This window comes from Dendrobates tinctorius, unplaced genomic scaffold (assembly GCF_039654945.1).
Source record: "Dendrobates tinctorius isolate UK_male_01 unplaced genomic scaffold, ASM3965494v1 ptg000022l, whole genome shotgun sequence".
NCBI lineage: Eukaryota > Metazoa > Chordata > Amphibia > Anura > Dendrobatidae > Dendrobates > Dendrobates tinctorius.
Window position 1 is genome coordinate 85,736,216 of NW_027361690.1, and position 27,144 is coordinate 85,763,359.

The 27,144-nt window shown below is 42.4% G+C and overlaps 1 protein-coding gene across 1 annotated transcript; it reads left to right on the forward strand.

The window, feature by feature from the left end:
• UBAP1L (ubiquitin associated protein 1 like) lies at positions 1-25,157 on the forward strand. Its single transcript, XM_073569158.1, has 6 exons — positions 1-43; positions 3,157-3,299; positions 5,708-6,433; positions 7,331-7,513; positions 10,169-10,270; positions 23,272-25,157. The coding sequence occupies exons 1-6, from the start codon at positions 1-3 to the stop codon at positions 23,404-23,406; spliced, it is 1,332 nt and encodes a 443-aa protein (XP_073425259.1). The 3' UTR covers positions 23,407-25,157.
• The last annotated feature ends 1,987 nt before the right edge of the window (positions 25,158-27,144 follow it).

A 27,144-nucleotide genomic window follows, 5' to 3' on the forward strand; every position in this document is an offset into this window, starting at 1 on the left:
ATGCCTCCTGTGGCCTGGCTCCACTACAGCTGTCCTCCCTACGGTAAGTTACCGTAACATTGGATTATAAGATGCAACGCTTTATTGAGAAAAAATAAAAAAATATATTTTCCTCCCCGAAATTTGGGGTGTGTCTTATAGTCCGCAAAATATGGTAATTCTGCTCAATATTAATATTAACTTATTGTTATTATTATGTTATATCAATATTCATGTTATCGGTAAGCTACATTTGGATTATAAGATGCACCCCCATTTTCCTCCCAAATTTGAGGGTAAACACTGTATCTTATAATTCAAAAAATAAGCTAGTTTCAGCAAATTGGTTTGGCCCTCCATAACAGTTATGGTCTCTCATGTGGCCACGTGGGAAAATTACTTGCCTGGGGATTTCACATCTGTAACATATTAGTAAAATGAGCGCAAGGCCAGGGTCACACAAGCGGATATTCTCTCATCCAATAGAAAATCGGATCGATTATGGTAATGACACTCTGGTCAAACTCTGTTCTGAGTTTGATTTGACTGTCAGCATAGTGTGATCCGATTCACTCGCAGGTGAGGAGAAGATGGAGAACATAATGTCTCCCACTTTCTCCGTTGTCTGAATCCGCGGAAATCGGACTGCATATATACAAAAATATATAAACAGATAAATAGAGCCCTCACCAAAAAATACCCTACTGTAAGTACATGCAAAATGCTGAGACTACCTCTTAAATAGAGGGAAGCCATAGTGTACTTACATCAAAATGATGTGCCAGTAAAAAAGGGGGTAAGGTGCATGTGCTCTGATCCACCAGCCCCGACGCACACGTTTCACCCACAGGCTTCGCCCCCTGTATATATGCATCTTGCACGTGACCTTTTGATAAATCTATTATGACATACAGTATGTCCATATGTGCCTTGGTACCACTCCATTGGAGTATTCTGGGTTTTTTTGTAAAATTTTTACTCATTGTTTTTTTGACATAAATAAAATATATTTCTTCATGAGACCTGTGTAGCACTCTGCGTGTTTTCGGTTGGTTTCACATACCTATTTGTGGAGTGTGTCTCCCCTATGGTTTTTTGTATTTAGCTCAGTTTTTATGTCAGCATTTACATTATTCCCATTGCAGTCAGTGTAGTATTCTCCTCTTGGTCACGTTTCACAATCACACATCCCTTCAGGTATTAATGGGATTAGTAAGCATCCTGCGTAACTTGTGTTGTGTGGCCTGAGGCTACTTGTGGGTGTTACACGTGGCATCACTAAGCTTTTAGGCTGCAGTGGTAACTACCTGCTGGCGTCTTGCAAATGTCTACAGACGTCCCTCTTCCATAGAACTGTTCGCTTGGGATACAGTCTGCAGCGATCACTGTTTCAGTGAGAAATTTTTATTCTACATCAGCATCTGAAGAGGCGTCCATCCGGTGTTTTGACAGGTATAAACTATAAAATACTGTTTAAAAGTTGATGTTATCTGTATAATATGTGTCCCACATAAAAAATACATGTCATAGATTTGTTAGTCTACAGCAGTGTTCCCCAACTCCTGTCCCCGAGAGCCACCAATAGGTCATGTTTTCAGGATTTCCTTAGTATGGTCCAGGTGATAATTGCAGTACCTGCACAGGCAATAATTCCATCACCTGGACAATACTAATGAAATCTTGAAAGCATGACCTGTTGGTGGCTCTTGAGGACCGGAGTTGGGGAACACTGGTCTACAATATACACACTTTATCCATTGTAGCAACCTTAGAACACTCATTCACACGTCAGTGATTTTTCATCAGTGTTTGTATACCAAAAACATGAGCAAAACTTACATAGAAAAGCTATAATTGAAAGATTGACACCTGGTCTGTGTTTTGGAGACACTCCTGGCTTTGGAATAAAATTACAGATGAAATACTGATGTGTGAATGAGGTCTAAGATTCCAACAATGGATAAGGATAGATGTATAGGACAATTTGCATATTTCCCAGAGGAGCATTCCGGCTTAAAAGTCTCACCTTGGCATGTCAGGCTTGACATGTCACTCTCAACAAGGAGAAATGTTACCCCTTGGATCCTGGTCAGATACGTCTCACCCAGCCAAACCAGATCTCATATTTTGCACTGATGAGGGGCAGTACCCCGAAACACAGTTTTGTAAATTGAGATATTGGCTTCTATCCTAAGTCATGTAACAAGGCTCATTAAAGGATCAATATTTCCTTTTAGGATTGCTACTTCCTATAGGTGGCACTAGAGTTCTAGTTCTCTACCTCTCTGAAGAGGCAATTTGCATATTGTAGATGTAGACTAACATGTCTATGTCATTTGTTTTCTAGATGGCCCATTTTCATGCAACCATTTTGTGCTCACGTTTTAATATTCACATTTCGGCTGCAAGACCCAATTGCAGACTTTCCAGGATTCTGCTAAACCGAACGTAGATCATAATACGGTTTTATGGTGCTCGTGTAGGGTCACTGGAGGTCTGGGTTATGTGGCCAAGAAAAGGAGGTTAACTTCTGGACATTTTATGGTCTGGTGTCTGATATCTATGCCTGCTGTCTATATGTGCAGCGTTTGTTCCTGGCTGGCTGATCAGATTGTGAACACTGACCACCCATGTGAGCGATAAGGATATATTAGTTGTATGATTTCTTACAGAGCAGGCATACTCATGGATTATGTTCTGTATTTTCCAAAATATGTCATCTTTCATTACAACATTGACAGTAAGTTGTTAGGAAACATCTGGAAATGTCACCTATGTTATGGTGAAATATTACACCATGCTTCCAGCCGGTTAAAGGTAAAAAGGTGAAACAGAACTCAACCTGACTGGGTTGGGGATGGTGACACCATGTCCATGTTACTCCAAGGAATAGAAGAGGTGATGGGGCTGTCAGATCTCATCATCACACAATGTTGATGAGATAATTGTCAGTTCTTAGCATCATGAACATTCGGCATAGTCCTGCTACTTGGTTTGTATCAGTAGAATGTATTTTAATGTGGTATAGATGTTTCATTGCTTCCTTTATATGCAACCTCTACTTGATTGTAGTGATTACGGGGTAAGAACATATGGTAATCGTCACAAATCAAATTAAGTTTAGTGTCTTCCCTTCTAAGGTTTGGTTATCATTGTCTAGGCTTCGCCTATATTGAGACGCCACAGGAATGAATGTTCTGGATGACATCCCATTCAAATTGTACGATGGATTCACCCCTGTCCCCTCTCCTGAAGAAACCATAGCCAACCTCTCAAATATTAATGTTCCAGACTGCAGCGATACATTAATGTGTACTGTGGTGAGTCATGGAGATCAGCTATTACTACTTGCATAGACCATTACTATATTATATATGTATTTATTTGAGAATGTCAGCCCAGAATGTCTGTTCAACCCCCCGTACAGGCGCTCAGTGCACCTTTGACGCTGCCAAACATTTAAATACTCTTTCCCAAATCATTTTACTTCTGTCTCCAACCTCCCTCTTTTTTGATTGACATCTCTGTCTTTTTTAGAACCAGAGAAGGGAGGACATAGATGGAAAACCAGCAGGTGGGAAGGCGTACTTAAATATTTGGCCAATCCATGATGCACTGAGCCCCTGTACATGGCTTGAACTGAAATTCTCTGCTGACAGAGTCCCTTTAAATCACTTTTATTATTACTGAGTTGCTTAGTTATTTGACCAAAAAGGAAGGTTTAGCTTCTATATATCTTGTATATGATGCTATATTATGGAGCAATGCTTCTAGGGTGGAAAAAAACCACAAGGCGTCTAATTGATTGATTATGCTATGTTTTTAACAGAATTTGAGACATATAGAAAATACTGTATTTGATATGAGTATGGCCCATAGACTTCTACGTGCACAATATTATAGCTCCATACATTTCAGAGATTGTACAGAGCTATAATATAGGAATGTTTTTGAGATCCTATTGTTAAATGAACAGTTTTAATACCATCCATGGTGTTTATTATCAAGCTGAATAAAATGTGTATGGGGGGCCTCCTGACTCTCCCTCAACATATGTTGCCCAGGAAGAGAAGGATCGGACAGTGGGAATTTAACTGGAATGGAATGATAAAGCCACTGCCAAAAGATGTCAGGCAGCAGCTTTTTCCTCTATCCTTGTTGAAAACTCATGAAATGTCAGCCAAGCCGAGCCCTCATTTTTATGGAGTAGCCTAAAGAGATAGCGCCTGATGATCTAACGATCATCTAACATCAATCTCATGTGTATGATGAGCTTAACTGTTTCATTTACTGTACTTGTCTTTAGCTGAAAAAACAAAAAACAAAAAACAAAACCCTGTTACAAGATTTCAACTGAAGGCCCATTTAGCGGGTTGATAATCGGGGAACGAGCATTCGTTCTTAATTATCTGCCTGTCTAAACAGGTCGGCAATCACCCGACGAACAAGCAACATGCTAGCTTGGTGGCTGTGTTGATTATTAAATATCTGACATGTACTGCTGATAGGAAACCAAAGTTAAATGACAGATGACAGGGCCTCAAAATATTGAAAACCCAAAAAAGCAAACAGGCCCCTAAAATTTTACTTTTATTAATGTATTAAAAGGTCAATATGCCAATCAATCTTCTATAACTAGTATAGAGGCATGATCAGATGAGGATGTCACGGGTTCCTGACTAGGTACTACCAATGCGCATAAAACAATCGTATTAGTGATAACTCGTGCACATTGAATGCTGGTAGGCCTGTCTAAACAGACCAATAAATGACTGCTGATCAGCTTTCATCTCCTTTAAAGGGAACCGGTTACCCCCGAAAACATTATTTACCTGCAGATATAGGATTAATCTGCACAGCCACCTCACTGAAAGTTTAAAAACACATGAGCCATGCACAAAAGTGAAAAAGTTGGTAGGACAGTGTTCACACCACTCAAAGACTGAAACAGAAAAAAACACAGTATAACAAACGTGGAAAAATACTCTGTTGTAAAAAATATATGTAACAGTTATTTATATTTATATATATATTTTACAACATAGTATTTTTGCACGTTTGTTATACTGTGTTTTTTCTGTTTCACCTTACTGAAAGTGCAGCTACAGGGATAAAAGCAGATTATTTCCTCCTGGGGGCAGCTACAGTCACCATTCACAGCACCACTTACTATATTGTGAGCGGAAGCTCAAAGCATGCCCCAGCACTTTGATTGACAGCCCACTCTGCACAGATGCTCCGCATAGCAATCTGTCAATCATAGTACTGGGGCGTACTTAGAATTGCTGCTCACAACATAGGCAACGGGGCTGTGTGCGATGACTGAAGCCCTTCCGCGCAAGCCTACACAATTGAAAACCAGCGGCTTCCAGGAGGAAATAAGTACATATTCTCCCAGTAGCCACACTTTCAGTAATGCCACCAGGCAGCATTATAACACAATTTACCTGCAGATTAACCTCTATATCTGCAAGCTAATAATGTTTTCCAAGGTGACAACTTCCCTTTAACAGCCCGGATCAGCAAGTATTTTAAAAAATTATTAAATTCAGCCATGTATAGCAATATTCAGTAGATTATTGTTGTTAGAAGTCTGCATTTTCAGTAGTCTCTGAGAACAGTCTGATGGATGCACAGTATATGGGGCCTGTCAGTAACATGGCCATTTGTTGAAAATATTGTTCTACCTTTAGATCAGATGTAAAAACAGACTTTTCTTTATCTACAGCATGATTTCTCCATAGAGAGAAAAATTCTAGACTGGGTGGAAATGTACAGTCGGAAAGCACCTGTGTATGATGCCAGACCCTCTGCACCTCCACACTGGATGATACAGGAAAGGAAGGGGTTATGCGCGAACAGGCGCAGCAGTCCTCAGCGGCCTTCTTTACCCATGAGAAGGTGTAGAAGTTTGAGCTCATCGGATGTTAATTCTAGTCGATCAAGAAGCAGCTGGGGTGGAGCAGAAACCTTGGAGAAAAAGAACATTTTTGAAGAAGATGGATACTCTGAAGACGATGAGTACTCTTCATCAGGGGAGAGTGAAAAGGAGGCTCGACAAAGGGAAACAACGATGCGATCCAGTAAGAGCCCTCAGCCTCAGTGGTCTAACAGACCACGTACTTCTCCATTTCTGCCAAGCCCACCTCCCACATGTCGCTGTTCTCATCTTGAATCTTCTTCATCCCACCTGAAAAGGAGAAAGTCAGTTACTCCATTACATATGTCAAAGTATGAGCTTGAGTCTGCAAATAAAAGAATTGCATCTCTAGTACACCCAGGAAAGGAACATTCGGAATTCAGAGGCAGCCCCCAAGATCATCACCAAAGGAGCAACTGCTGTGGACACATTATGAGCCCAATGCCGCCTCCATGTCCTAACTGCTGCTGCTCCAAAAGACCTTACAGTGCTGGCAGCATTCCTCCAATTCGCTGCCACAAACCCACCCATACGGTAAAATATATGCCTTTCTTAACCTGATTTACTAAACAGATATATAATCAAAATGAACATTGCACAATAGATTTCTTTAACTGTAATTTATTTGAGCAAGTCTGGGTTAGGCTCTCGTCTGTTGAGTCGATCAGCTGAGTGAAGGGGCTGTGGCGCCTTATACCCTTCATTCACAGGCACAGCACCATACATACGCTGTGCCCCTTTTTACAGTTGAATACTGATGATCTTGTTTATGCACATGGACCCCATTTTGCAATATAATGAGTACCTATATGTCCTTATTACTCCTGGTTTAAGACCACAATCTTCTAAGAGAGAATACCTAATTTTTCTTTCTTACTCTTTTTTTAGGGTTTTTTTTTCTAATAGATTAAAAAAGTAAAACTGGCTCATAGAATTACAAATCCTGACCTAAAGAGTTGTTGATCATAAATATTAAAGTTGTTGGCCCACCATAACTATAATTGCTAGAGTTCTTTCTACAGGGCCCTTCTCTGAACCTTGAGAACAGGGCTCAGAAGTCTACCATCTAAATGCCATGATGGTCACTTATGTGCATCACTACTCCATCGATTGTCTATGAGACTGATAGGGACAGCTAAAAGTTGTACTTGGCTATCTTTCCATCTTATAGACAATAAATGTGGTGGAGGTGCAGATATGTGACCATCACACTATTCAAAATGGAGGCTGCAAAGCCCTATTCTCGGGATTGTGGGGGTCCAAGCAGTCTGACACCTACCTAGTGATCAGACACTTATCATCAAGTGCTATGGCCTCATGGTGTGCCAATAAAATTAAGGACGTTTTATTATTGTATGCTTACAAGTTAGAAACCTTCCAGTACAGCACCATTTTGCAGTTTGCAGCTTTTATGGTTTTTTTTACCTTCAGTCTCTGAGTCCGTACTCCTGCCTCCCACCTACGCGAAAGAAACATTCGGACAGCTCAGGTGATGTCCTGTCAGCTCTTAGCCAGGAAGAGCGTGATATCATTGAGGGTGTGACATCTATGGGGTACCCACTTCGCAGGGCATTGATCGCAATGCAGAAAATGGGAGGGCAAACCCTGGAACAGGTAATTGCCAAGGTTTGCTCACCATGAATTATTTTTTTAGCTATCTTGTAAAAAGAAAGGTCTTACGTTTGTAATAACTTACTATAGTAGTGTACATATATTACTACAGGATTGATTTTAGATTATTATCATTACATGTTTAGTAAGAGATCATTGAAACTTATGAAGAATACCTACTATATTTAATTGAGCATTCACTGTCCTTAGTTGCATTTCTGTTTCTTTCATTACTTCATCAGCAAGATTGACATCTTTAGATAATGAATTACAATAATGCCACCTAGTCTGGCAGCACACAAAAACCGATCACAAAGTTTCTAGTTATCTTTTCTTCAAAAAGTTATTACTGATCCTTCATATAGTAATGACCGGAGCTGAGCCTCCCCTCCCCCCAGAAGAGGCGTGGGCGGAGGTCAGCATGACGGGGGGTTTGGAGGGTGAAGGTGGGGGGCGTGGGCTTGGTAGGCCGATATATAGTGTTGGGCAATGGGCCTTGCTCCCCACAGTTCCCGCTCTTTTTCCCAAGAAGCTTGTCCCGCCCTCCCTCCCCTTTTTTATTTTTTGATGTATGGTAAAGTTGAAGTTATTCGGGTCATGGCGGTTCGGAAGGGGGGGGGGGGGAGTCCTTGGAGTCATTTGGAAATTGGTTTTGGAGACTCACGGTATAGGGTCTCCTACGTTCAGAGGTACGGTGGTGGTGATCTGGTGAAAAGTTGGTGGGGAGTTTCCATAAAGTGGGCGGATCCCCTAGTTGCTTAGTGGACAATATGTCTCGGTGTGTCAGTGCTCCTGAGCCTGTGGGGTAACGGCTGGGAGTAATATGTTGGGTTTTGTCCACAACATATTGGGGTAATTCACCTAGATCTCGTGGCTTCAAGGACTCCTCTTCAGTGTTCAAGTTATTGTATTTATGGTGTTCATAATACATTACTATTGTTGTTTGTTAATTTAATAAAAAAAGGCTGCTGTGGCCATGCAAACTCCAAAGAAACTTTTGGTCTCTGGAGTTATTAAGCGGCGTATGGGGTTAATACAGGTGGGTGGTGTGGGGCTTTGGGACGGTCTTGTCTCCCCTCAAGGAGAACAACTTGACAATCCCAACGTCATGATAAATGAACTGTGAACTATTTAGAGTCCGGGGCACAAATTTCTCTGATCCAGAGACCACATTCTAGACTCCACTGTCGTACAGGCGGTGCCCTCCTTATAAGCGGCAGTCAAGTTGCCTCTAATTGTGTCACCCAGTGCCCCCATTAGTACCTTCTCCTGATTTCACACTGTTCCTCTGACCAAAGACAAGAAGGACCTGGAAGACCTTTGCATGCAACTTCCAAGTTCTGTATTAATTACTGTAAAGGGGAGCTGCCAGAAAAAAGTTATGCCAGCTACATCTTTCTATACTACTGGCACACACACACACAAGCATGTCTATGTCTCAGTGGTTGTTACATGCAAAAATTCTATTTGGAAAGGAAGAGGATTTGAGCTTTAGTGCCATCTAGTGGAGGTAGCAATTCTTAAAGTCTATATTGATCTTTTTTATGAGCCTTGCCACATGAGCCAAACCAAAAACTCTGTTTGCAGACACATGTTTCAGGATATTTACCCCTCATCAGTGCAAAGTAGGAGTTCTGATTTGACTAGTTCTGAGGCTTCTGACCTTGGGGCTAAGGGGGAATATTTCTCCTTGTGGAGAGTGCCAAGCTGGCATTAGAAAACTTATAGGCTATTAAATGCTTCTCTGGGAATTTAAACATTCAAATAGCTTCTTTAGATAGAAAGAGGACTAGAACTCTAGCACTACCTATTGGGATTAGCAATCCAAAGGCAATATTGACCTTTCAACAAGCGTTGCCACATAACATAAGATGAGACATGTATTTCATGGTGTGTACCCCTCCTCAGTTGTGGTTGTGAAGGACACAGAATTGCATTGCTGACTACGGGTTGTGCATCCAGATATAGAAAACTTCTCTACTAATGCTGTTACTACCTTCATAGTGAAAGTAAGCCTTGGAGTGTCCATTGTACACCTCCTATTCCTGCCTTATGCCAAGATTAGAGCAGTGGTTCTCTTGATGAAGAAGTTGGTCCAACTTTCAAACACGTTGAGAGTAAACCGCATGATCTAATCCCTCCCCACATCCTCTGGATTTCCTGAATCTAGCACCGCAGTACAGACTACCACTCTTACCTTTCTACCAATTGTTCTACACGGCGGGAACTCCTGACGTGACTGTACTGCAGCAGCTGACATACCTTGATTACTTAGTTGTGGGTTAAACAACCCCAAAAGGTGAGAAATCCCTAAATCTCTCACCTAGACCACTTTGTCCTCCGGATAAGACCCTGTTGCACTTGGTGTCTCCCCCTCTTTCGAGATTAGAGCTGTAAGAGAGACACTACGGTCAAGCCTGCATAAGATGTTTCCTTTGGGGACCTGATGGTTTTTAGTTCCCACATGGCCAGAAGCTGTAATAGTCAAGATTTTAATTATAAAGGACTTGTCAATAGTCGAAAAAGGCTCTAAATCAAATTTACAAATCGTAAACACTCGAGGGGAAATCTCATAGGAAGCCAGCTAACCTTTATTATTGCAGTATGGAGTTAAACAGTTACCCAGTTAATCGCTGTTCATACTTGATCATCATATAGGTTCTGAGTTACCTGGGAGCCACAGATCGCCTCTGTAAACTGGGGTATGAAGAAGCACAAGTGGAAGAAGCAATGGAAATATTCCAGAATTCTGAGCTTAAGGTAAAGAGTTACAGTAACATGTAATGAATTAGTCTAAGAATATTTCTCTGAGCATCCTCTACAATGCAGTAGGACTTTACTTGTACAGAAAGTAGATAAAGGACAACATGGTCAACGATCCACTTCAAGCCTGGGTAATGTTTCATTTTTCAACTTTTGTTTTTTTCCTCTTCTTCTCCCAGGAGTCATAACTTTTTTTTTTTTTTTTTCTTTCGACATTGGGATTGTTTTTTTACGAGACAAAATGCAGTTTTGAATTACATCATTCATTTTGCCATAAAATGTAATGCACCTAAAGAAGGAAATTTGCAAAGGAAAATAAATAATAGTAAAAAATACATTAAAAATTAATTTAAAAAAAATTCATACTTTAGTTAAAAAAACATGCATCTACACGAGAAAAACTGGTAGGTGAACCAGAACAATTTATTAATATATGAGAATAGAAAAAATCCCAGTGCGTATTCTTTACAAATGAAATGCCATAAGTAAAGGGAGAAATGACAGTTCAGTGTGTAATAAATCCCTAGATATCCTTGTAACTATATGGTAAATTTAAAAATGAAATTAAACAGATACAGTATAGAATGAATAATATGAAACCCAACCAATCCACAATATTTATTGGAAAACTGGAAAAAAATTCCTAAAAGCATAAAATGAGGGGGGAAAAATGCAATTCCACCATAGTGTTTTTGGATCTTGTTTTTACTGCATTTTCTGTGCCGTAAAAATAATCTGGAAACATGATTTTCTGGATCAGCGTGATTACGGTGATACCAAATTCACATCAATTTTTCAAATGATGAAAAAAAATTTCACTTTCTTCAAAAGAACATTTTTTGCTTTATATGTCCATTTCTTGTAACATTTTTGTTTTCCCATCGATGGAGCCGAATGAGGTGTTGTTTTTTTCTTTTGCGCAGTGAGATGATGTTTTTATTGAGAGCCATTTGGGGTTCAAACAATGTTTTGATTACTTTTTTATAGCATTTTTTAAGGATGTGTGGTGACCCCCCAAAATGTAATTCTGGCATTTCAATTTTTTTTTCTCTTTTTACGGTGTTTGCCATATGGGCTAATTATTTTATATTTTGATAGACTGGACTTTTATAGACACTATAGGCGCTACAATTATTTCTATATACTGTATTTTGTTGAAAACTGTTGATTTTATTTTTTTTTTTTAGTTCCCTTAGGGGACCTAAACCTGTGATCATTTGATTGCTTTTACTATACATTGCAGTACCACTATATTGCAGTATGTAGGAAAAATCCTGTTCCCCCATGGAGCTCAGTCTGTGACTGAGTTTTAGGACCGGAGCGCTCAGCTGCATAGAAAGACATGCAGCCGCACACTCCTGTCCTGAGTGCGGCATTGCACTCACAAGTGTGACCCCGGCCTTACAGTAGTACCAGGATGGTAGCATGGGAGCGACAACTGCAATGGTAACCTATCAGTAGTCTGCGATCATGTCACGGAGGGCTGATAGTAGCTGATGCACACACGCATTTGCAGCTACTCCAGAGGTTGAGAGTAGCATCTAAGTTGATAACATATCATCTCTTGATTCCCATCCATATTTACACACCCTTGCCCAGGATGTTCATTTTCATCGCACTGCGGGAAGAGTTAATAGATGAGAATTATGCCGTTATCTTTGGGACAGCAGTAGGTGCAGCCATGTTGCTTGTCCCCTTTGAAAAGGTTTCTCAGAACCTAAAACAATTAAACGTCGTTGCCATTTAAAAGATTGCCAGTTAAGAGAGTTGCCCAGCAATATCGGTACATGGCCAGTCCGATCCTCCATTACTGGGAAATCACCCACATTTGCATATTAAAAGAAATACTGATTTTTCAATAACGGAGGAGCAGACTGGCCATGTAATGGTATTGCTGGACTAGTCTGTGAAAGAGCTATGTGCATATACATGGGCGTACCCAGGATCAAAACTGGGGGGGCAAGCCATGGTCGGGCTCATGGCAAATTTTAGGCCACGCCCCGACCACACTCATTTCACAACTAGTCACACCCATATCCATGCCCCAACAACACCCATTTAGCACTGCTGATCGCACTGACTGGTACTGAGGGCACAGTGGCTGGTATTATGGGCACAGTGGCTGGTGCTGAGGAAAAGAAAGAAAGAACAGAGAGAGAGAAAAAAACAGAGAGAAAGAAAGAAAGGAGAGAGAGAAAGGAAGAAAGAACAGAGAGAGAAAGGAAGAAGGAATATAGAGAGAGAGAAAGGAAGAACAGAGAGAAAGAAAGAGGGGAAAGAAAAAAAGAGAACAGAGAGAGAAAGAAAGAACAGAGAGAGAAAGGAAGAAAGAACAGCAAGAGAGAAAGGGAGAACAGAGAGAGAGAAAGGAAGAACAGAGAGAGTGAAAGAAAGAGGGGAAAGAAAAAAGAGAACAGAGAGAGAGAAAGATAGAACAGAGAGAGAAAGGAAGAAAGAACAGAGAGAGAAAGGAAGAACAGAGAAAGAAAGAGGGAAAAAAGAGAACAGAGAGAGAAAGAAAGAACAGAGAGAGAAAGAAAGAGAACAGAGAGAAAGAAAGAGAACAGAAGAGAAAGAAGAAAAAACAGAGAGAGAGAGAGAAAGAAAGAGGGGAAAAAATGAAAAAAGAAAGAGGGAAAAGAAAGAACAGAGAGAAAAAAGAACAGAGAGAGAAAGAAAACAGAGAGAGAGAAAGAAAGAAGGTAAAGAAAGGAAGAAAGAACAGAGAGAAAGAAAGAAAGAACAGAGAGAGAAAAAAAGATTAGAGAGGGAAAGAAAGAACAGAGAGAGAAAGAAAGAGAACAGAAGAGAAAGAAGAAAAAAACAGAGAGAGAGAAAGAAAGAGGGGAAAGAATGAAAAAAGAAAGAGGGGAAAGAAAGAACAGAGAGAAAAAAAGAACAGAGAGAGAAAGAAAGCAGAGAGAGAGAAAGAAAGAAGGTAAAGAAAGAAAGAACAGAGAGAGAAAGAAAGAACAGAGAGAGAGAAAAAAAGATTAGAGAGGGAAAGAAAGAACAGAGAGAGAAAGAAACAGAGAGAGAAAGAAAGATTCTATAAAGATAGTATAGCAGCCCGGCTCCCATTGTAGTGCCCACCTGAGCATCCCAATGCAGGACATATCATGATCCGCTCACATGGCCGGCATCCCCGATTCCAAGGCGATCCCGCTGTCCACGCTGTCGGAGTAGGACATGGTGATGTGTTATGAACTGGTCACCGAGGAGGATATCAGGAATAGGCTAGGTCACCAGGAAGCCAGAATGGTTGATAACTTAGCGGATTGCAGACCCCTAATCCTAGCAAAACAACTAGCAGTAGCCGTGGGGCGTACCTACGATGCCCTAGACGCCTCGGCACAGCCAGAGAACTAACTAAGCCTAAAGCAAGAAAGGTGAAATCTAAACTGCCCCGGAGTAGAACCCCAAAGGAATAGATAGCCCCCAAACATATATTGTCGGTGAGACAAGATGAGACACAAACACAGGCAGAAAATAGACTGAGCAAATGATGGGGCCCAAACTGTCTAGACAGGATAGGACAGGAAAAACACTGCAATCAGGCAAAAACCCTAAAAAATCCAACACGTCTGATGTACAAAAAACACTGAGGTCTCACGACGTCTCACCCACTATATCAGCATTCTGGTATGAACTGGCAGCAAAGCAAAAGAGACTAATATAACAGGGGACTGAACAAACTGACACAAGCTGTAACATATGGAGCGGGGTCCAGCGCTGCCCCGGAAAAAGGCAAAACCAGATCAGATGCAAAGGATTAGAAAATGAATCACTTAACTGAAAAATGCAGGATCAGGCAGGAGACAGCAGACCTCAAAATGCACAGGAAGAAACAATCACCAGCAGCAACTGAGGGAAGCCTGCTCACTTATATCCTGCCAGTCAGTAACCCCTGATTTCCAATCATCGTTGTCAGGTGGCAGACTTATATCAACCCGGCCAGCTCCACCATCCGCAGTAACCACCAGAGGGAGCCCCGACCCAGAAGTCAGATCCAGAGAATTCACAACAGTGATGGATCTCAAGCATTCCCTCCATGGTTCCGTCACAATCTCCTCCTGAAATTACCTCATTTCCGGTCAGCTTCCAGCACATCACTTCCGGTGAAATGTCCCTTGCGAGTCTTAAAGTGCTCCTCGGGGCTTCGCCGTGTACTTCTGCGTCTGCGGGAAAAGTAAGTTCCCGGCCGGGACAGCGGGGCAGACTCTCAAAATCGGGACTGTCCCCCACCATACACCTTGTACACGCACGGCTCCGCACACCTCATACACACACGGTTCTGCTTTGTATGCCTCGTACACACACGGCTCCGCTCCATACACCTCACACACACGCCTCCACTCTGTAAACCTCGTACAAATGCGGCTCTGCTCCATACACCTCGTTCACGCGCGGGTCCGCTCCGTATACCTTGTACTCATGCAGCTCCACTCCGTACACCTCGTACACACACGGTTCTGCTCCATACACAAGCTGCTCCACTCCGTACACCTTGCACACACACGGCTCAACTCAGTGCACACATGGCTCCACTCCGTAAACCTCGTACAAATGCGGCTTTTCTCCATACACCTTGTTCACACGCAGCCACGCTCCGTACACCTCGAACATACACATGGCTCCACTCTGTAAACCTTGTACACACACGGTTCCACTCCATACACCTCATACACACATGGCTCTGCTCTGTACATCTCGTACACACATCGCTCTGTACACTTCGTACACACATGGCTCTTTTTTCGTACACTCTGTACACATGCGCCTCTGCTCCGTACATACACATGGCTCCGTACACCTTGTACACACACACTTTGCTCTGTGCACCTTGTACACACACAGCTCCCCTCCGTACACCTTGTACACACATGGCTCTGCTCCGTACACCTTGTACACACACGGCTCTGCTCCATACACCTTGTACACATACGGCTCTGCTACATCCACCCTGTAAACCCCTCCTGACCCCACACATAAACTTCTATCATCCAGCACGATGACAATCAGCACAGCAGAGTCCTGCATACAATGAGGCCCCTGATCATGTGACCCCTGACTCCTCCCCTCCTGTGACCTCATCACAGGTCCTGTGCACATAGAGCAGCCCAGCAACGTCAATGCTGGGATTTATTAGCCCCAAGGACACGGGGTCAGAGTCCCCCTAGACCTTCTGAGTGCGCGGCGTCGCACCTGCAGATGCCACTATAGACGCTGACTATGGTGGAGTGTCGAGAACGTGCACTGTGGCGTGTAGAGCCACTGGTGGACACTGATGCCAGTCTCAGACTCTGCCTCTACCTACACATAAGCCTGGGCGCTTAACAGGCTAGGCTGCACAACACATGTGTACCCAGGGTAGGGGTTTCTTAATGAGTCATTCACCAGAGACATTCATACATGTAAACAACACTCACTCCTCATAGTCTGGTAATGCAGTTTATACTAGCGGATGGCCGAGTGGCCATGCGACCCTTTTATAGCAGCGTCCTTCCGGGACCTTCCTGATGATGGTCCAATCCAAGCTGGAGCAGGACCTGAGCACGTGACCTCCAATCTCCAATGGGAGATCATCCCACGGGCATGCTCAGTGGACCAAATGGAGGACTTAGCCCCTGGAGTAGCTTGCTGCTGACCAGCATACCTTGCTATAGCTGGACCAGAGGTGGTGGCGGCGGCGGCAGCAGCAGCAACCAAACCCACAGAGCTAGTCTGGGCATAGTGCCGGGTCTGACGAGTCTGCTGAGCAGCCTCCTCTGTGGCTGAAGAGGAATGGGAGACTGCCGGAAGCAAGGCTTGGGATGGCTGCTGTGCAGCGACAGGAACCTGATGCCTAACACATATATATGTAAATTGGTGTATGAAAATCAGATGACAAAATCCTTTTAGGGAAGTTCACACTAGGTGCTTTTTCAGCGCTTTTTTTTCACAGGACTATATGTTTGGTCTTATTGCTGCACGTGGAAAATTCTGACCTCATCAAAACTGCAATCAGACCAATGTTATGTTCAGCTGACCAGTTTTTTAACATGGACCGAATGTCCACGTGACAAAAATGTCAGCATGCACGAATGTTCTTTCCCGTATTTCGAATGAGACTCGCCCATTCTAGTCTATGGGTGCGCAAAAAAAAAAATCAGATCCCACCGGGTCAACTGTATAGCATCCAATCTTTATGGCTCTATTGCCATTAATGACATAGGAATCTGGATTTGGGCGCATACATTTTAGTCTTGATTGCTCAGCTATTAGGCTTAGTTCACACTTGCGTATGGCTGGTCTGCGTATGGCTGGTCTGCGTATGGCTGCGTATGTCCTCCCTTAAGCTCCGCCTACTTCCGCATGCATCCTGCGTTGTCCTGCATACCTATCTTTAATATTGGGTACGCAGGGATATGCGTTATATGTGAATGCGTCCGCATGCGGCATTTTGATGTGCCCACCGACCGCACAGAAATGCAACATGTTGCGTTACCGTGTGGTCGGCGGGCACGTAAAAAAGCCGCATGCGGACGCATCCGCATACATGTCCCTGCGTACCCAATGTTAAAGATAGGTATGCAGGACGCATGCGGAAGTAGGTGCAGCGTAGGCGGAGCTTAAGTGAGGATGTACGCAGCCATCCGCAGATCAGTCATACGCAAGTGTGAACTTAGCCTTAATCTGTGTAGTCAGCCAGCCCCACCATACAGAGCACTGATGGCATGATAGCACAAGAAACACCCGTGTCGAGCACAAGAAACACCCGTGTCGGGCACAAGATGGAAGTGGAGCAGGTGAGCCTGATGTCCGAGCCGACACTTCACAATCAGGGTACATGGCATAATTGAAGCATATTAATAAGTTTTATAACTTCTTTTTAAGTACATTTATGTATTTTTAACTTGTCTATCCCTTTATTAATTACCGTACTTTAATGGACATGTGCAAAAAAAAAAAAATACTTGTGAAAACTAACTGTGTTATGCCTTGTCTAATCTGTGGAAGCCCTTCCATCCATGAGAGGGTTAACTCTATACTCCAGGAAAAAATCCTTCCTAGAATAATATAGGAATAGGCAGATAGGCATTAAAAAGTAGGAAGATAATAGAAGCAATGTACTGTAGTATACGTTGGACAATCTGAGATGATTTTTCTTGTGTTCAGCGTCAATGGGCTGTGCTATCCCAATTTTGCATAGTATTTTGCACGATGGCATGTCTGGGAAAACTGTTCATTTCCTGTTTGTATGAAGCCGAATCAGGGATCAGACAGAGACTGTGAGAAAGTCCCCCATCAGCTCCTGAGAGTCCTCGTCACAGGGTCGGCGAATCACATGGGCCTCACTATATATCATCAACATCCAGGGCGTAACGCTGTGTGAAATATACTGACTGCTCCGTACAGCACACGTCTGATTGCACAGAATAATTATGATTATATATATATATTTATATCTATATATAGTGTATTTATTTATATGCATATATAGAATGACTCTTATAAAAGTGAATGGAGAGAGTCATGCGTATGTGCAGCTGCCTTTCCATTCATTCTCCATCTGAATATGAAGGCTGGTAATCACCTCGTTGGGAGGAACAGTAGGCGGTAGACCACATTCTAGAGACAGGAACGATCATAGAGATCATCCAAAATGGGAACACCCCTTTACTGTATTAAAAGAATAATAATCACTGGCAAACTTGAATACAACTGGATTCCATACAAATTTTGCTATGGAATACTCTTTTTTTCCATTGCAATAGTAGTTGCTGCCAGCAAGTAAAAAAAAAGTTAAAAGTTTTATTGCACGAGGTTGAAGAACTTCAACAATTTGACAACTAAGTTTCCAGTTTCATGATAAGTAGGGGGTTTATCAAGGAAATTGTTTCTGTGTATGGGGCCAAACCCTAAGAGAGTGTGCACGCTCTGCGGATTCTCGGAATCAATAGAAAACAAAAACCGCAGTGCCCACGGTTCAGAATTTTCCGCGCGGATTTGCTGCTGTTTCAAAACCACAGCATGTCACTTCTTTCTTTACACCTACTCCATTGTCCAGGTGTCAAACCGCAGGGGAAAACCACAGGCTAATCCGCAGATAACCTGCGGACTTACCTGCGGATTTTGCAAAATCCACACGGAAAATTCCGCAGCAGAATCCGCAGCGTGTGCACACACCCTAAAAGGCAGGTAGTTGCTAAATAGAGGGGCCAGAAGATTGCTGCATCTGGTTACACAAACTCCTGCACTGATTAGAACTGCTTCATCACCCTATTAGGGTATGTGCACATGTTGCGGATTTGGCCCTGCGGATCAGCAGCGGATTTGGACCTGCGGATCCGCAGCAGTTTTCCATGCGGTGTACAGTACCATGTAACCCTATGGAAAACCAAATCTGCCATGCACATGCTGTTGAAAATTCCGCGCAGATTTGCTGCGGTTTATTTTCTGCAGCATGTCAATTCTTTGTGCGGAATCTGCAGCGTTTTTACACCTCTTCCATTGTAGAAATCAGCAGGTGTAAAAACACAGGTGGAATCTGCACAAAATCTGCAGAAAATCCGCACTAAATCCGTAGGTAAAACGCAGGTCATTTTACCTGCGGATTCAGCCAAATCCGCGTGGAAAAAACCGCAGCCAAATCCGCAACGTATGCACATACCCTAAAACAGTGTAAGTTTTCCTTTCGCTATAATGGCAAGGGTTAATCAGTTCAGTTGATCTCCTGGAGCTCTCCATCCTGAATTGTCTTCAGCTGTTCTGTGTTGACCACAACCCTCTGGTATATATGATAGCCACTGGCACTTGAGAGTTGCCAGTGATAGTGGTTCTACTTCCTGGTGAAGGAGAAAATTCAGTGATTGGAGTTGGCGGTTGGAGAGGTTTTCTAGAGATTGCTGCGGGGAGGTGGTTTGCGTGTTTATCCTTATCCTCTCATATTTGGTTTCCACTTCGTATATCTTCCCTGTTTCCTACTCTGTTGTTTTGTAAGTGTATTTGTTTGATTGTAGTTTTCTTTTATCACTTTCTGTTCACCCCTGTGTGTCTGGTTAGTGTGTTCCTATAAACTCTGGTCCCACACCTCCCTCTGTGGGGGAGGGATCAGCTAAAGTTTAAGTTGGGAGCATAGCCATTTACAAGACCCCGGCATCTCCACCATCTAGGGTAATCGGGGGGAGTCCCTAGTTTGAGGGATTGGGTAGGAGCCCACAGTCCCTTGCCAGTACATGACATTGACATGGGATGAAGTGAAGCATGGGAAATGCTGTCTGTGATCATCTTCTCCACCCAGATGAGGCAAGTAGCTAGCAATTACCTGCCTATAATTCTTAGCCCCATAAGCAAAAATATTGCAAGTCCTGGAAAACCCCTTAACGCTGTGTTTCCACGATGAGTTTTTGGTGAGGTTTTTGAACTGTATATTTTAAAGGCGTTTCCAACCATAAAGTTTTTGGGCCTTTTAAAAGGATTGACTATAAAACACTGAACACTAGGAGACTTTGGAGTGAGACTATGGAGTCTCTCCCTCATTGAAGTGAATGAGAGCGATAGAAATCTCAGAGTAAGCAACATAACTTCCATTTAGCTCAATGGACTTGAGAGCGGTGGGGCCACATACGTGTAGCTGGCATTCCTGGACCATATAGTTCTGGGAATCATTGGAAAACCCATCAAACTATGTTTAATGTAATATCAATATGCCATTTTGCAATAGGGTTTGAAGAACAATTTAGAGAGATAATCGGTTTCAGAAGACATACTGGAAATCATTGGCTTTTTATATTGTAAAGAGATGTTCACATTTCTGCTTCCTATTATATAGCCAGACAGTGAAAGCATGAGCAGCCAAATCACAGTGCACATCATCTTCTCATCTCCTCTACATGAGATGAAGTACCTGCTGATCACGTCCGAATAGTTCGTATTTACGGCATAAAATCTCATCACACAGGATAGTTTAGCCTCTCTGGTTCTGTGGAGTTTTGGTGTAGATCCTTCATAAAAGAATTTGTCCCATATAGACATAGAGGGATCCTCTCTGTGACCCCCAGTGAGAGCAACAATGTAAGAGTCTGTCCGGTGTTGGTGGACAAGCAATCTATGTATTACATAAAAGGCCTTTCATTTTTCCAAGTCAGCCTAGACAGATTCAGCTTCCTCCAGCCATCAGACGGCCCAGTGAGATGCAGCTGATTGGGGTCCATCTTTTGTTCAGAAGGGGTCTTCATGAGACACACCCTGTGGCTCCTATTTTCTATTGTGTTTCCTTAGGCATATATTACTTGTCATCCCATTTTGCCCTGGCATTGTATTCCTGCACACAGACATGGACACATGCCAGCATGGCTGATCAATAAGATTTATAGGCCGCAGTATAGGTGTCCCCATACCCTTTAGATGTAGCTTTGTGGGAACACGCACTTGAATGACAGGTTTGCATATTAAAAGTGTGAGATAATTAGGATTTTGTAGGCTGTCTGTGAGGAAGAAAACTGCACATATTTGGTATCCTTTAGTTTGGGCTGTTACTTAAAGGGAACCTGTAACGTCCTGAAACGCTAATTACTTGCAGATATAGGGTGAATCTGCAGTTTGGGTATATGCACGTGGTGCAAAAACAATCCATAAAATGAATCTGATGGACAGCAATATCAAAACACATTGCTCTTATATGACCCTTCATTTAACTGTTTCAGGGTTCATAAACCCTAAGTTGTTAAAAAGAGTGTCATTCTTATTTTTCAGAAGCTGACCACTCTCTCTCTCCTAAAATACGCACCCTGAGAAAACTCGGCAGCTCCGCCAGTATCTAAAACGCACATAACCTTAAAACACTGCGTAGCTGGCTTACTGGTGCAGCAGCTACAGGGAGAAAATGAAGTATTTCCACTGCAGCCGCTCACTTCCAGTCATTGGGGTGGTGCAGAGAGCTATTACGCCGGGGTCAGACTTGCGAGAAACTCAGACGAGTCTTGCACGTCAATACCCGGCACTGCAGCCGGCACTCGGATCGTTCAGCTGCATGTAATTTCTATGCAGCTGAATGCTCCGATCTGAGTGCCAGCGGCAGTGCCGGGTATTGACGAGTTTCTCGCAAGTCTGACCTCTGCCTTATGTGAAGTTCCCACGATGGTTTTTTGAGTCTGCACATCTTTAAAAACTCTCAGGCTTTTGTTGAAATCCGCAACACGTCAATTTTTCTTCGGGTAGGCTGAGTTTTATGTGCACATTTTTCCCATAGAATTGTATTAGATGCAGACAATTTTTTTAAAACAACACTTGCCTATAAGTCTTGATAAAAGTGGTTAACCTGTACATACTTCCAAACATAAGAAATGCTATATTCATGATGAAGACCTGTGAACGCCTCAAACTGACCAGGAAAGCCCACTCTAGGGTGAAATCTTTTTAAAAACCAACCCTTTTAGTGATCCGGTTCCAGCGATTGTCCCGGCACAATCTGGACAGTTGGCATGTAGGAACATAATTGGAACTTTTGATACTTTTGCTTGGAAGGAGTTAATCCTCAAATTCTATTTCCTCATCTTGATTTAATAAGTTACACAAGAAAGCGGATAATCTCTCTGAAGTGAAATCCTTCCAGACCAGGCTTTTAACAGGGTGCCTTAAAATAGTGTGCGGTGGAGGGGGGTAGATTGGGCCTTGTTCAAATATGAGGCAAAGCTTCCATCGAAGAATTTAATGTCTTAAGATGGAAATAACCGAGTACAGTTACAGCTCTAGATGCTAAGGAAAGAAGGACAATGTAGACATTGCTAAAAAGGATGGAGGAACCCTTATGAAGAGCGAGCTGCCCAGGCTTATGGCCACTGGTCGGAGTAGCTGTGTGGCGCTTCACATTTCCTCTGCCATGGCCAATGCTGATTTTGTAAATCATGGCAGCCTCTCAAATGCAACAAAACAACAACTACTCGGCAAACCTTCAATGACAAAACTGAAAACTTCCATCTTCAGAGATTCTTTCATGCGAGGGGTCAATTATGCCAATAACACTCGGCTCAAACTCTGTCAGAGTTTGAGCCGAGTGTCCCCTCAGTGTGATCCCCTGCGGAGAAGATGGACAACTTCATGTCTCCATTATTTGTGTCCACGAATGTCGGACTGCACTTGGATGACATCCCAGTGCACGCCGACGTTTCACACATGCTCATGAGCATGGGAGGGCGGAAAAAAGTAAGTATACAGACATTACAGCATGAGATCACAACTGATTCTTCCTGTGAGGTAAAACGTTGCTTCAAAACAGGTAGGGAAATGTTTTACCTCACAGAATCAACTATGACCCCATGCTGTAATGTCTGTATATTCTCTTGTCCCCCCGCCCAGGAGCTGTGGTATGATCAGACCATGTTCCTGTACGGTCAGGCACGGCATTACACAGCAGGGGCACATTTATAAGATTATCTCAGCACATTTTTTTTTAAACACATCCAATTGTGGATCCTATTATTTAAAAATCTGTTGATTAAAATTAATTTTGTTTGTGGGGAAACCCCTTTTAAGTGTACTAGAAAAAAAGTTAGCTTATGACATTGAATAGACAGACATTTAGGATTAAAATAAATGTTGGTTTCGGACCACACCTTCAATTTAATGAATATGCTTCCATTATGCCAGGTGCTCGGTCCTAGGCTTAGGCAGCTCCATTACTGGTCCTGTGCTTAACACAGGAGAGACTCTTGTCCCGGCTTATGTCCAGTAGACTGCCTTTTTCACTGGCTTAGCCTTCTCTGTCTGTAAATCAGCTGTTATAATGAAATGAGCCGTCAGTCAGCCCCCTTCACACACAGCACTGATAACGCACCGACAAAGGTAACTCTCTCCTGTGTTCAGCACAGGACTGAAACTGGAGGGAGATCCCGATATAATTGTGAAAGTGGAATTCACCTGTTCCCACATACAGCGCCACATTGCTGAATATACTGTAAGCGCCATTTGTGAGCTTACTCTGAAGTGTCCTGACCTCTGTTCTGTGTCTTGCGCAGGCTGCAGAATATCTCCGCCTCTTACTTCAGTTCAACGACATGGGGTTCCAGGAAGATGACATCAAAGAAGTTCTGCTAATTTACGACAATCACAGGGATCAGTCTTTGGAGGAACTCATGACGAGAGCGCAGTGACAGCCGAACATCCTGCTCACTGACAGTGGATCGCGACCTGACAGAATCAGGACCACCCTCATACACCAGTTACAATTAATATATATCTGCTTAATTAGAGACATGCCATAAGGCAATGGTCACACTCAGGTTTTCTGGGTGAGAAATTTAACGCATGTTCCTGTAGCAGACTAAAACAATAATCAAAAGGAACAATTTCTGTAATGGGGCCGAGAGCGTGTTAGGGTGTAGCTGTCCCAATGTGCGAGGAGCGTATAGTATTAATACAAGCGGAGTACTCCAGAGAAGGCGCAATACCAGAGCAATGGAGTAAGCCATAAACCACTGAAAATTATACACTGGGCAAATTTTATTAATACAAAAATGGCTCAATAGTAAAGGAGGGTGACAGCGGTCCAGACCTACTATGGGTAAGGCCTCTTTCACACTTCCGTTTTTTCTTGTCAATTAAAATCCGCCAAAATGGCGGAAAGCGGATCCGTTTGTAACTGATGCAAACGGATGCCACCGGACCGTTTTTTTGACGGATCCGTTGAATGCAGAATTTTAAAGGAACCGCAGTCCAAGAGTTTTTTTTTTTTCCACCGCCAGAAAGGATTTCAGGGTTAAATCCCCGGCTGACTTCCTTTCTCCGGGCATGCGCACTGTAAAATGCGGATCCTACAGCCAAACAAATGTTGCAGGGTCCGTCCAGGCATGCCGGCGGACACAAACATTTTGGCGGATCCGCAAAAAAACGGATCCAACGGATGGCCATCTGTCAAGATCCGCCGGTAATGCAATTCTATGGGGAAAAAAACGGATCCGCAAAAAAAAATGGCGGATCCGTTTTTTTTCAAAAACTGGCGGATTTTGACTGATGGTCAAAAACAGAAGTGTGAAAGAGGCTTAAGCAGACATAATATTTCTATGATGGGCTTTATCGTTGATGCACATTCTGCACTTTACTATTGAGCTTGCCAACCTGCTGATGTCGCACTGACATAAACCACAGTGACTTTGCAGTGATCCTTCCCTTGCTCCTATTTTTTTGACTTCTGTCTTTGTTTCCCTCCTTGCCTACTTCCATTCTCCTCCAAATGTATGCATAACATTTTATTATACAGTATGTCTTATATTTTAACTCTGTCATTTTTGTATTAATAGAATTTGCCTAGTATATAATTTTCACTGGTTTATGGCTTACTCCGTTGTTCTAGTTTTGCATGTTCCGGTAGCAGCAAAGTGGATATGATTTTACCAAAATCTAATCCACACACCATTAACAAAAAAAAAAACGGACCGGTGTTGTGGATTTGATAACCACAGAATGGCAATTTTTAATGTGGATTTTCAACAAAATCTGCTGCCAATTCACAAACGCTGGCAGATTTTGCTGCTGATTTGACACAGATTTTTTTTTTTCTTCTTAATTTACATCCCCTGCAATCATACCCTAAATAAGAAGAGCGCTCAGGAACCATCTGCACCAAGGACAGCCAGCAGGCAGAAATCTGTGACGGATTAGCTGAAGAGCAACTTGAGTCCTTTAAGACATGAGGCTGATACCCCTGCAGACCGTCTGTCTGGATTTGTGGATCTGCAGCTTCTTACTAGTAGATAATTGAATAACACACGGCTGTAAAGTGGCTTCAGCGGAGAAAACTTGGCTGCTGTGCCGGCGTTCAGATGGCGCAGGATGGACATAGCCTCTGTGGCACGTCTGGTTATCTTAAGGCTAGGTTCACACCAGGAGTTTTTGATGCGTTTTTATGCTAATTTTCAGCTGCGTTGTACAGTACCAGCAAAGTCTATCAGATTTCAGAAATCTCATGCACACACACGTTTTTTTTTTGTCCTCAGTATTTTGTGCTTTGCATGTTTTTGTTTTTTTTTCACAATAGAGCACGTCACTTCTTTCAGCGTTTTTCACCCATTGACATGAATGGGCGGTGAAAAAACGCTGAACAAAAACGCACCAAAACGCATTTTGCTGCGCTTTTTTGTGCCAAAATCTGATTCTATAAAATAGGAATTTTTTTTTCAACACTAAACTTCATCATCATGCGCAAGAGACAAATCGAGCATGCCCAAACCGCCGCGAAAAACGCGAGAAAAGCATGTTTTTTTTTCTGCAGCTTCTTTCATTCCAAGAGATCAGGTTTTCCTGCAGAAAAAAACGCTGTAAAAACGCCCAGTGCGAACTTACGCTAAAAAGTGGAGTATGGCACCCAATGCTGAAATGATGCCAGGTGGTTAAAAAAGTCCCTTTTCAGAGCATTTTAAGTCTACGATGCTTGGTAAAATTTCCTAGCGGCCGAGGTGCGGACAAGGCGGGGGCTATAACCAGGAAACTCCTTTCTGCTTTGAGTGTTGTTTCTTGTGTCATCACTAATAGTTTTATCTGAAAAATGGCAAACATATCACATTCTTGCTATCTTTATTGGCTCACCAGAAACACTACATTTAGAAGCTTTCGGGGCCCAGTTGGGTGTGAAATCTTTTCTTTATCTTACCAGTAACTTTAGATGATTATTATGACAGTTTCTTAAGAGAAATAAGCAATTATAGAGGCATTATTCATTTATTACTTTCAGATGTGAGGGATTTTTTTATTACAAGGATTTATTTTTGGGTTAGGACAACTTTTGTGGGTTTTCCAGATTCAAAACAGATGTCAGGAGGAAAGACAAGTCCATGGACTGAGAGCACTTCTCACTATTCCGATAGGATTACAGTTACTACAGGAAGATGGCTCCTTTCCATATTCCATATTAGGAACATGGATATCATGCGGGTGATTCTATTCAAAGATGAAAAGCCCCTCTTAAAAAATCTGACCGCATCATGATGTAGGAACACAGACCCTGATTCCAGTGATGTGTCTCTTAGTTTGCTGAGTGCAGCAGTTATGATAGAGTCACAGTCTTTTCTGCTGCAAGTCTAGCAGAGCTGAATGATCTGTGTATAATCCGCCCACTTCACAGCTTTCTGTGTACATTGTACAGAGACAGAAAGCTGCTTATAAGTGTGAGGGCATAGTTGGACTAGGAGGCATGAGGCAGCTTGCCCTGTAGTGATAAGCTCCTGCTGATAAAACACTGTTTGTATTGAAGCAGCAAAAGCAAGCAGCCCAGTAAGTGACACATCACTGGAATCAGGGTTTCTGCCCCTACATTATGCTGCTGACAGATTAAATAGCAAAAATCTGCTCACAAATCCCCTTTAAATGGAATGACTGTATAATTACCACCTATCTGTATCTATCTTATATTATGTAGTCATACATGATATCACATTACTTCATGTACCCATGATTGAGCAATGCTTTCCTAGCCATGTCTATGTGAAAATGTATCTATAAATGAATAAATACATAGACAGGGGAAGGTCTAACTTGTTAAAATAAAATGCCTTTATTTGAAGTATTTGGCAAAAAGAGGCACTGTAAAAAGGTGCACCACACAAAGAGTCATAAAAACAACAATACAGCACAAAAAATAAGATAAAATGTAACGGGGACCACACAATGCTATAAAATTAATATAAGAACTAAGATGCTTAAATATAATAATTCTTAAATGGTTATCACCTTAGATCCAAATAAAACACCCTATGCATGCCAAATTAAATACTAAAATAGTGGTGTCATAATTTACCAATAAAAAATGCTAATAGATAAATGCTAAAATATAGTATATGTTGCATATAGCCTAGTGAGCCGTGAAACAAAAGATCAAATATATATATATATATATA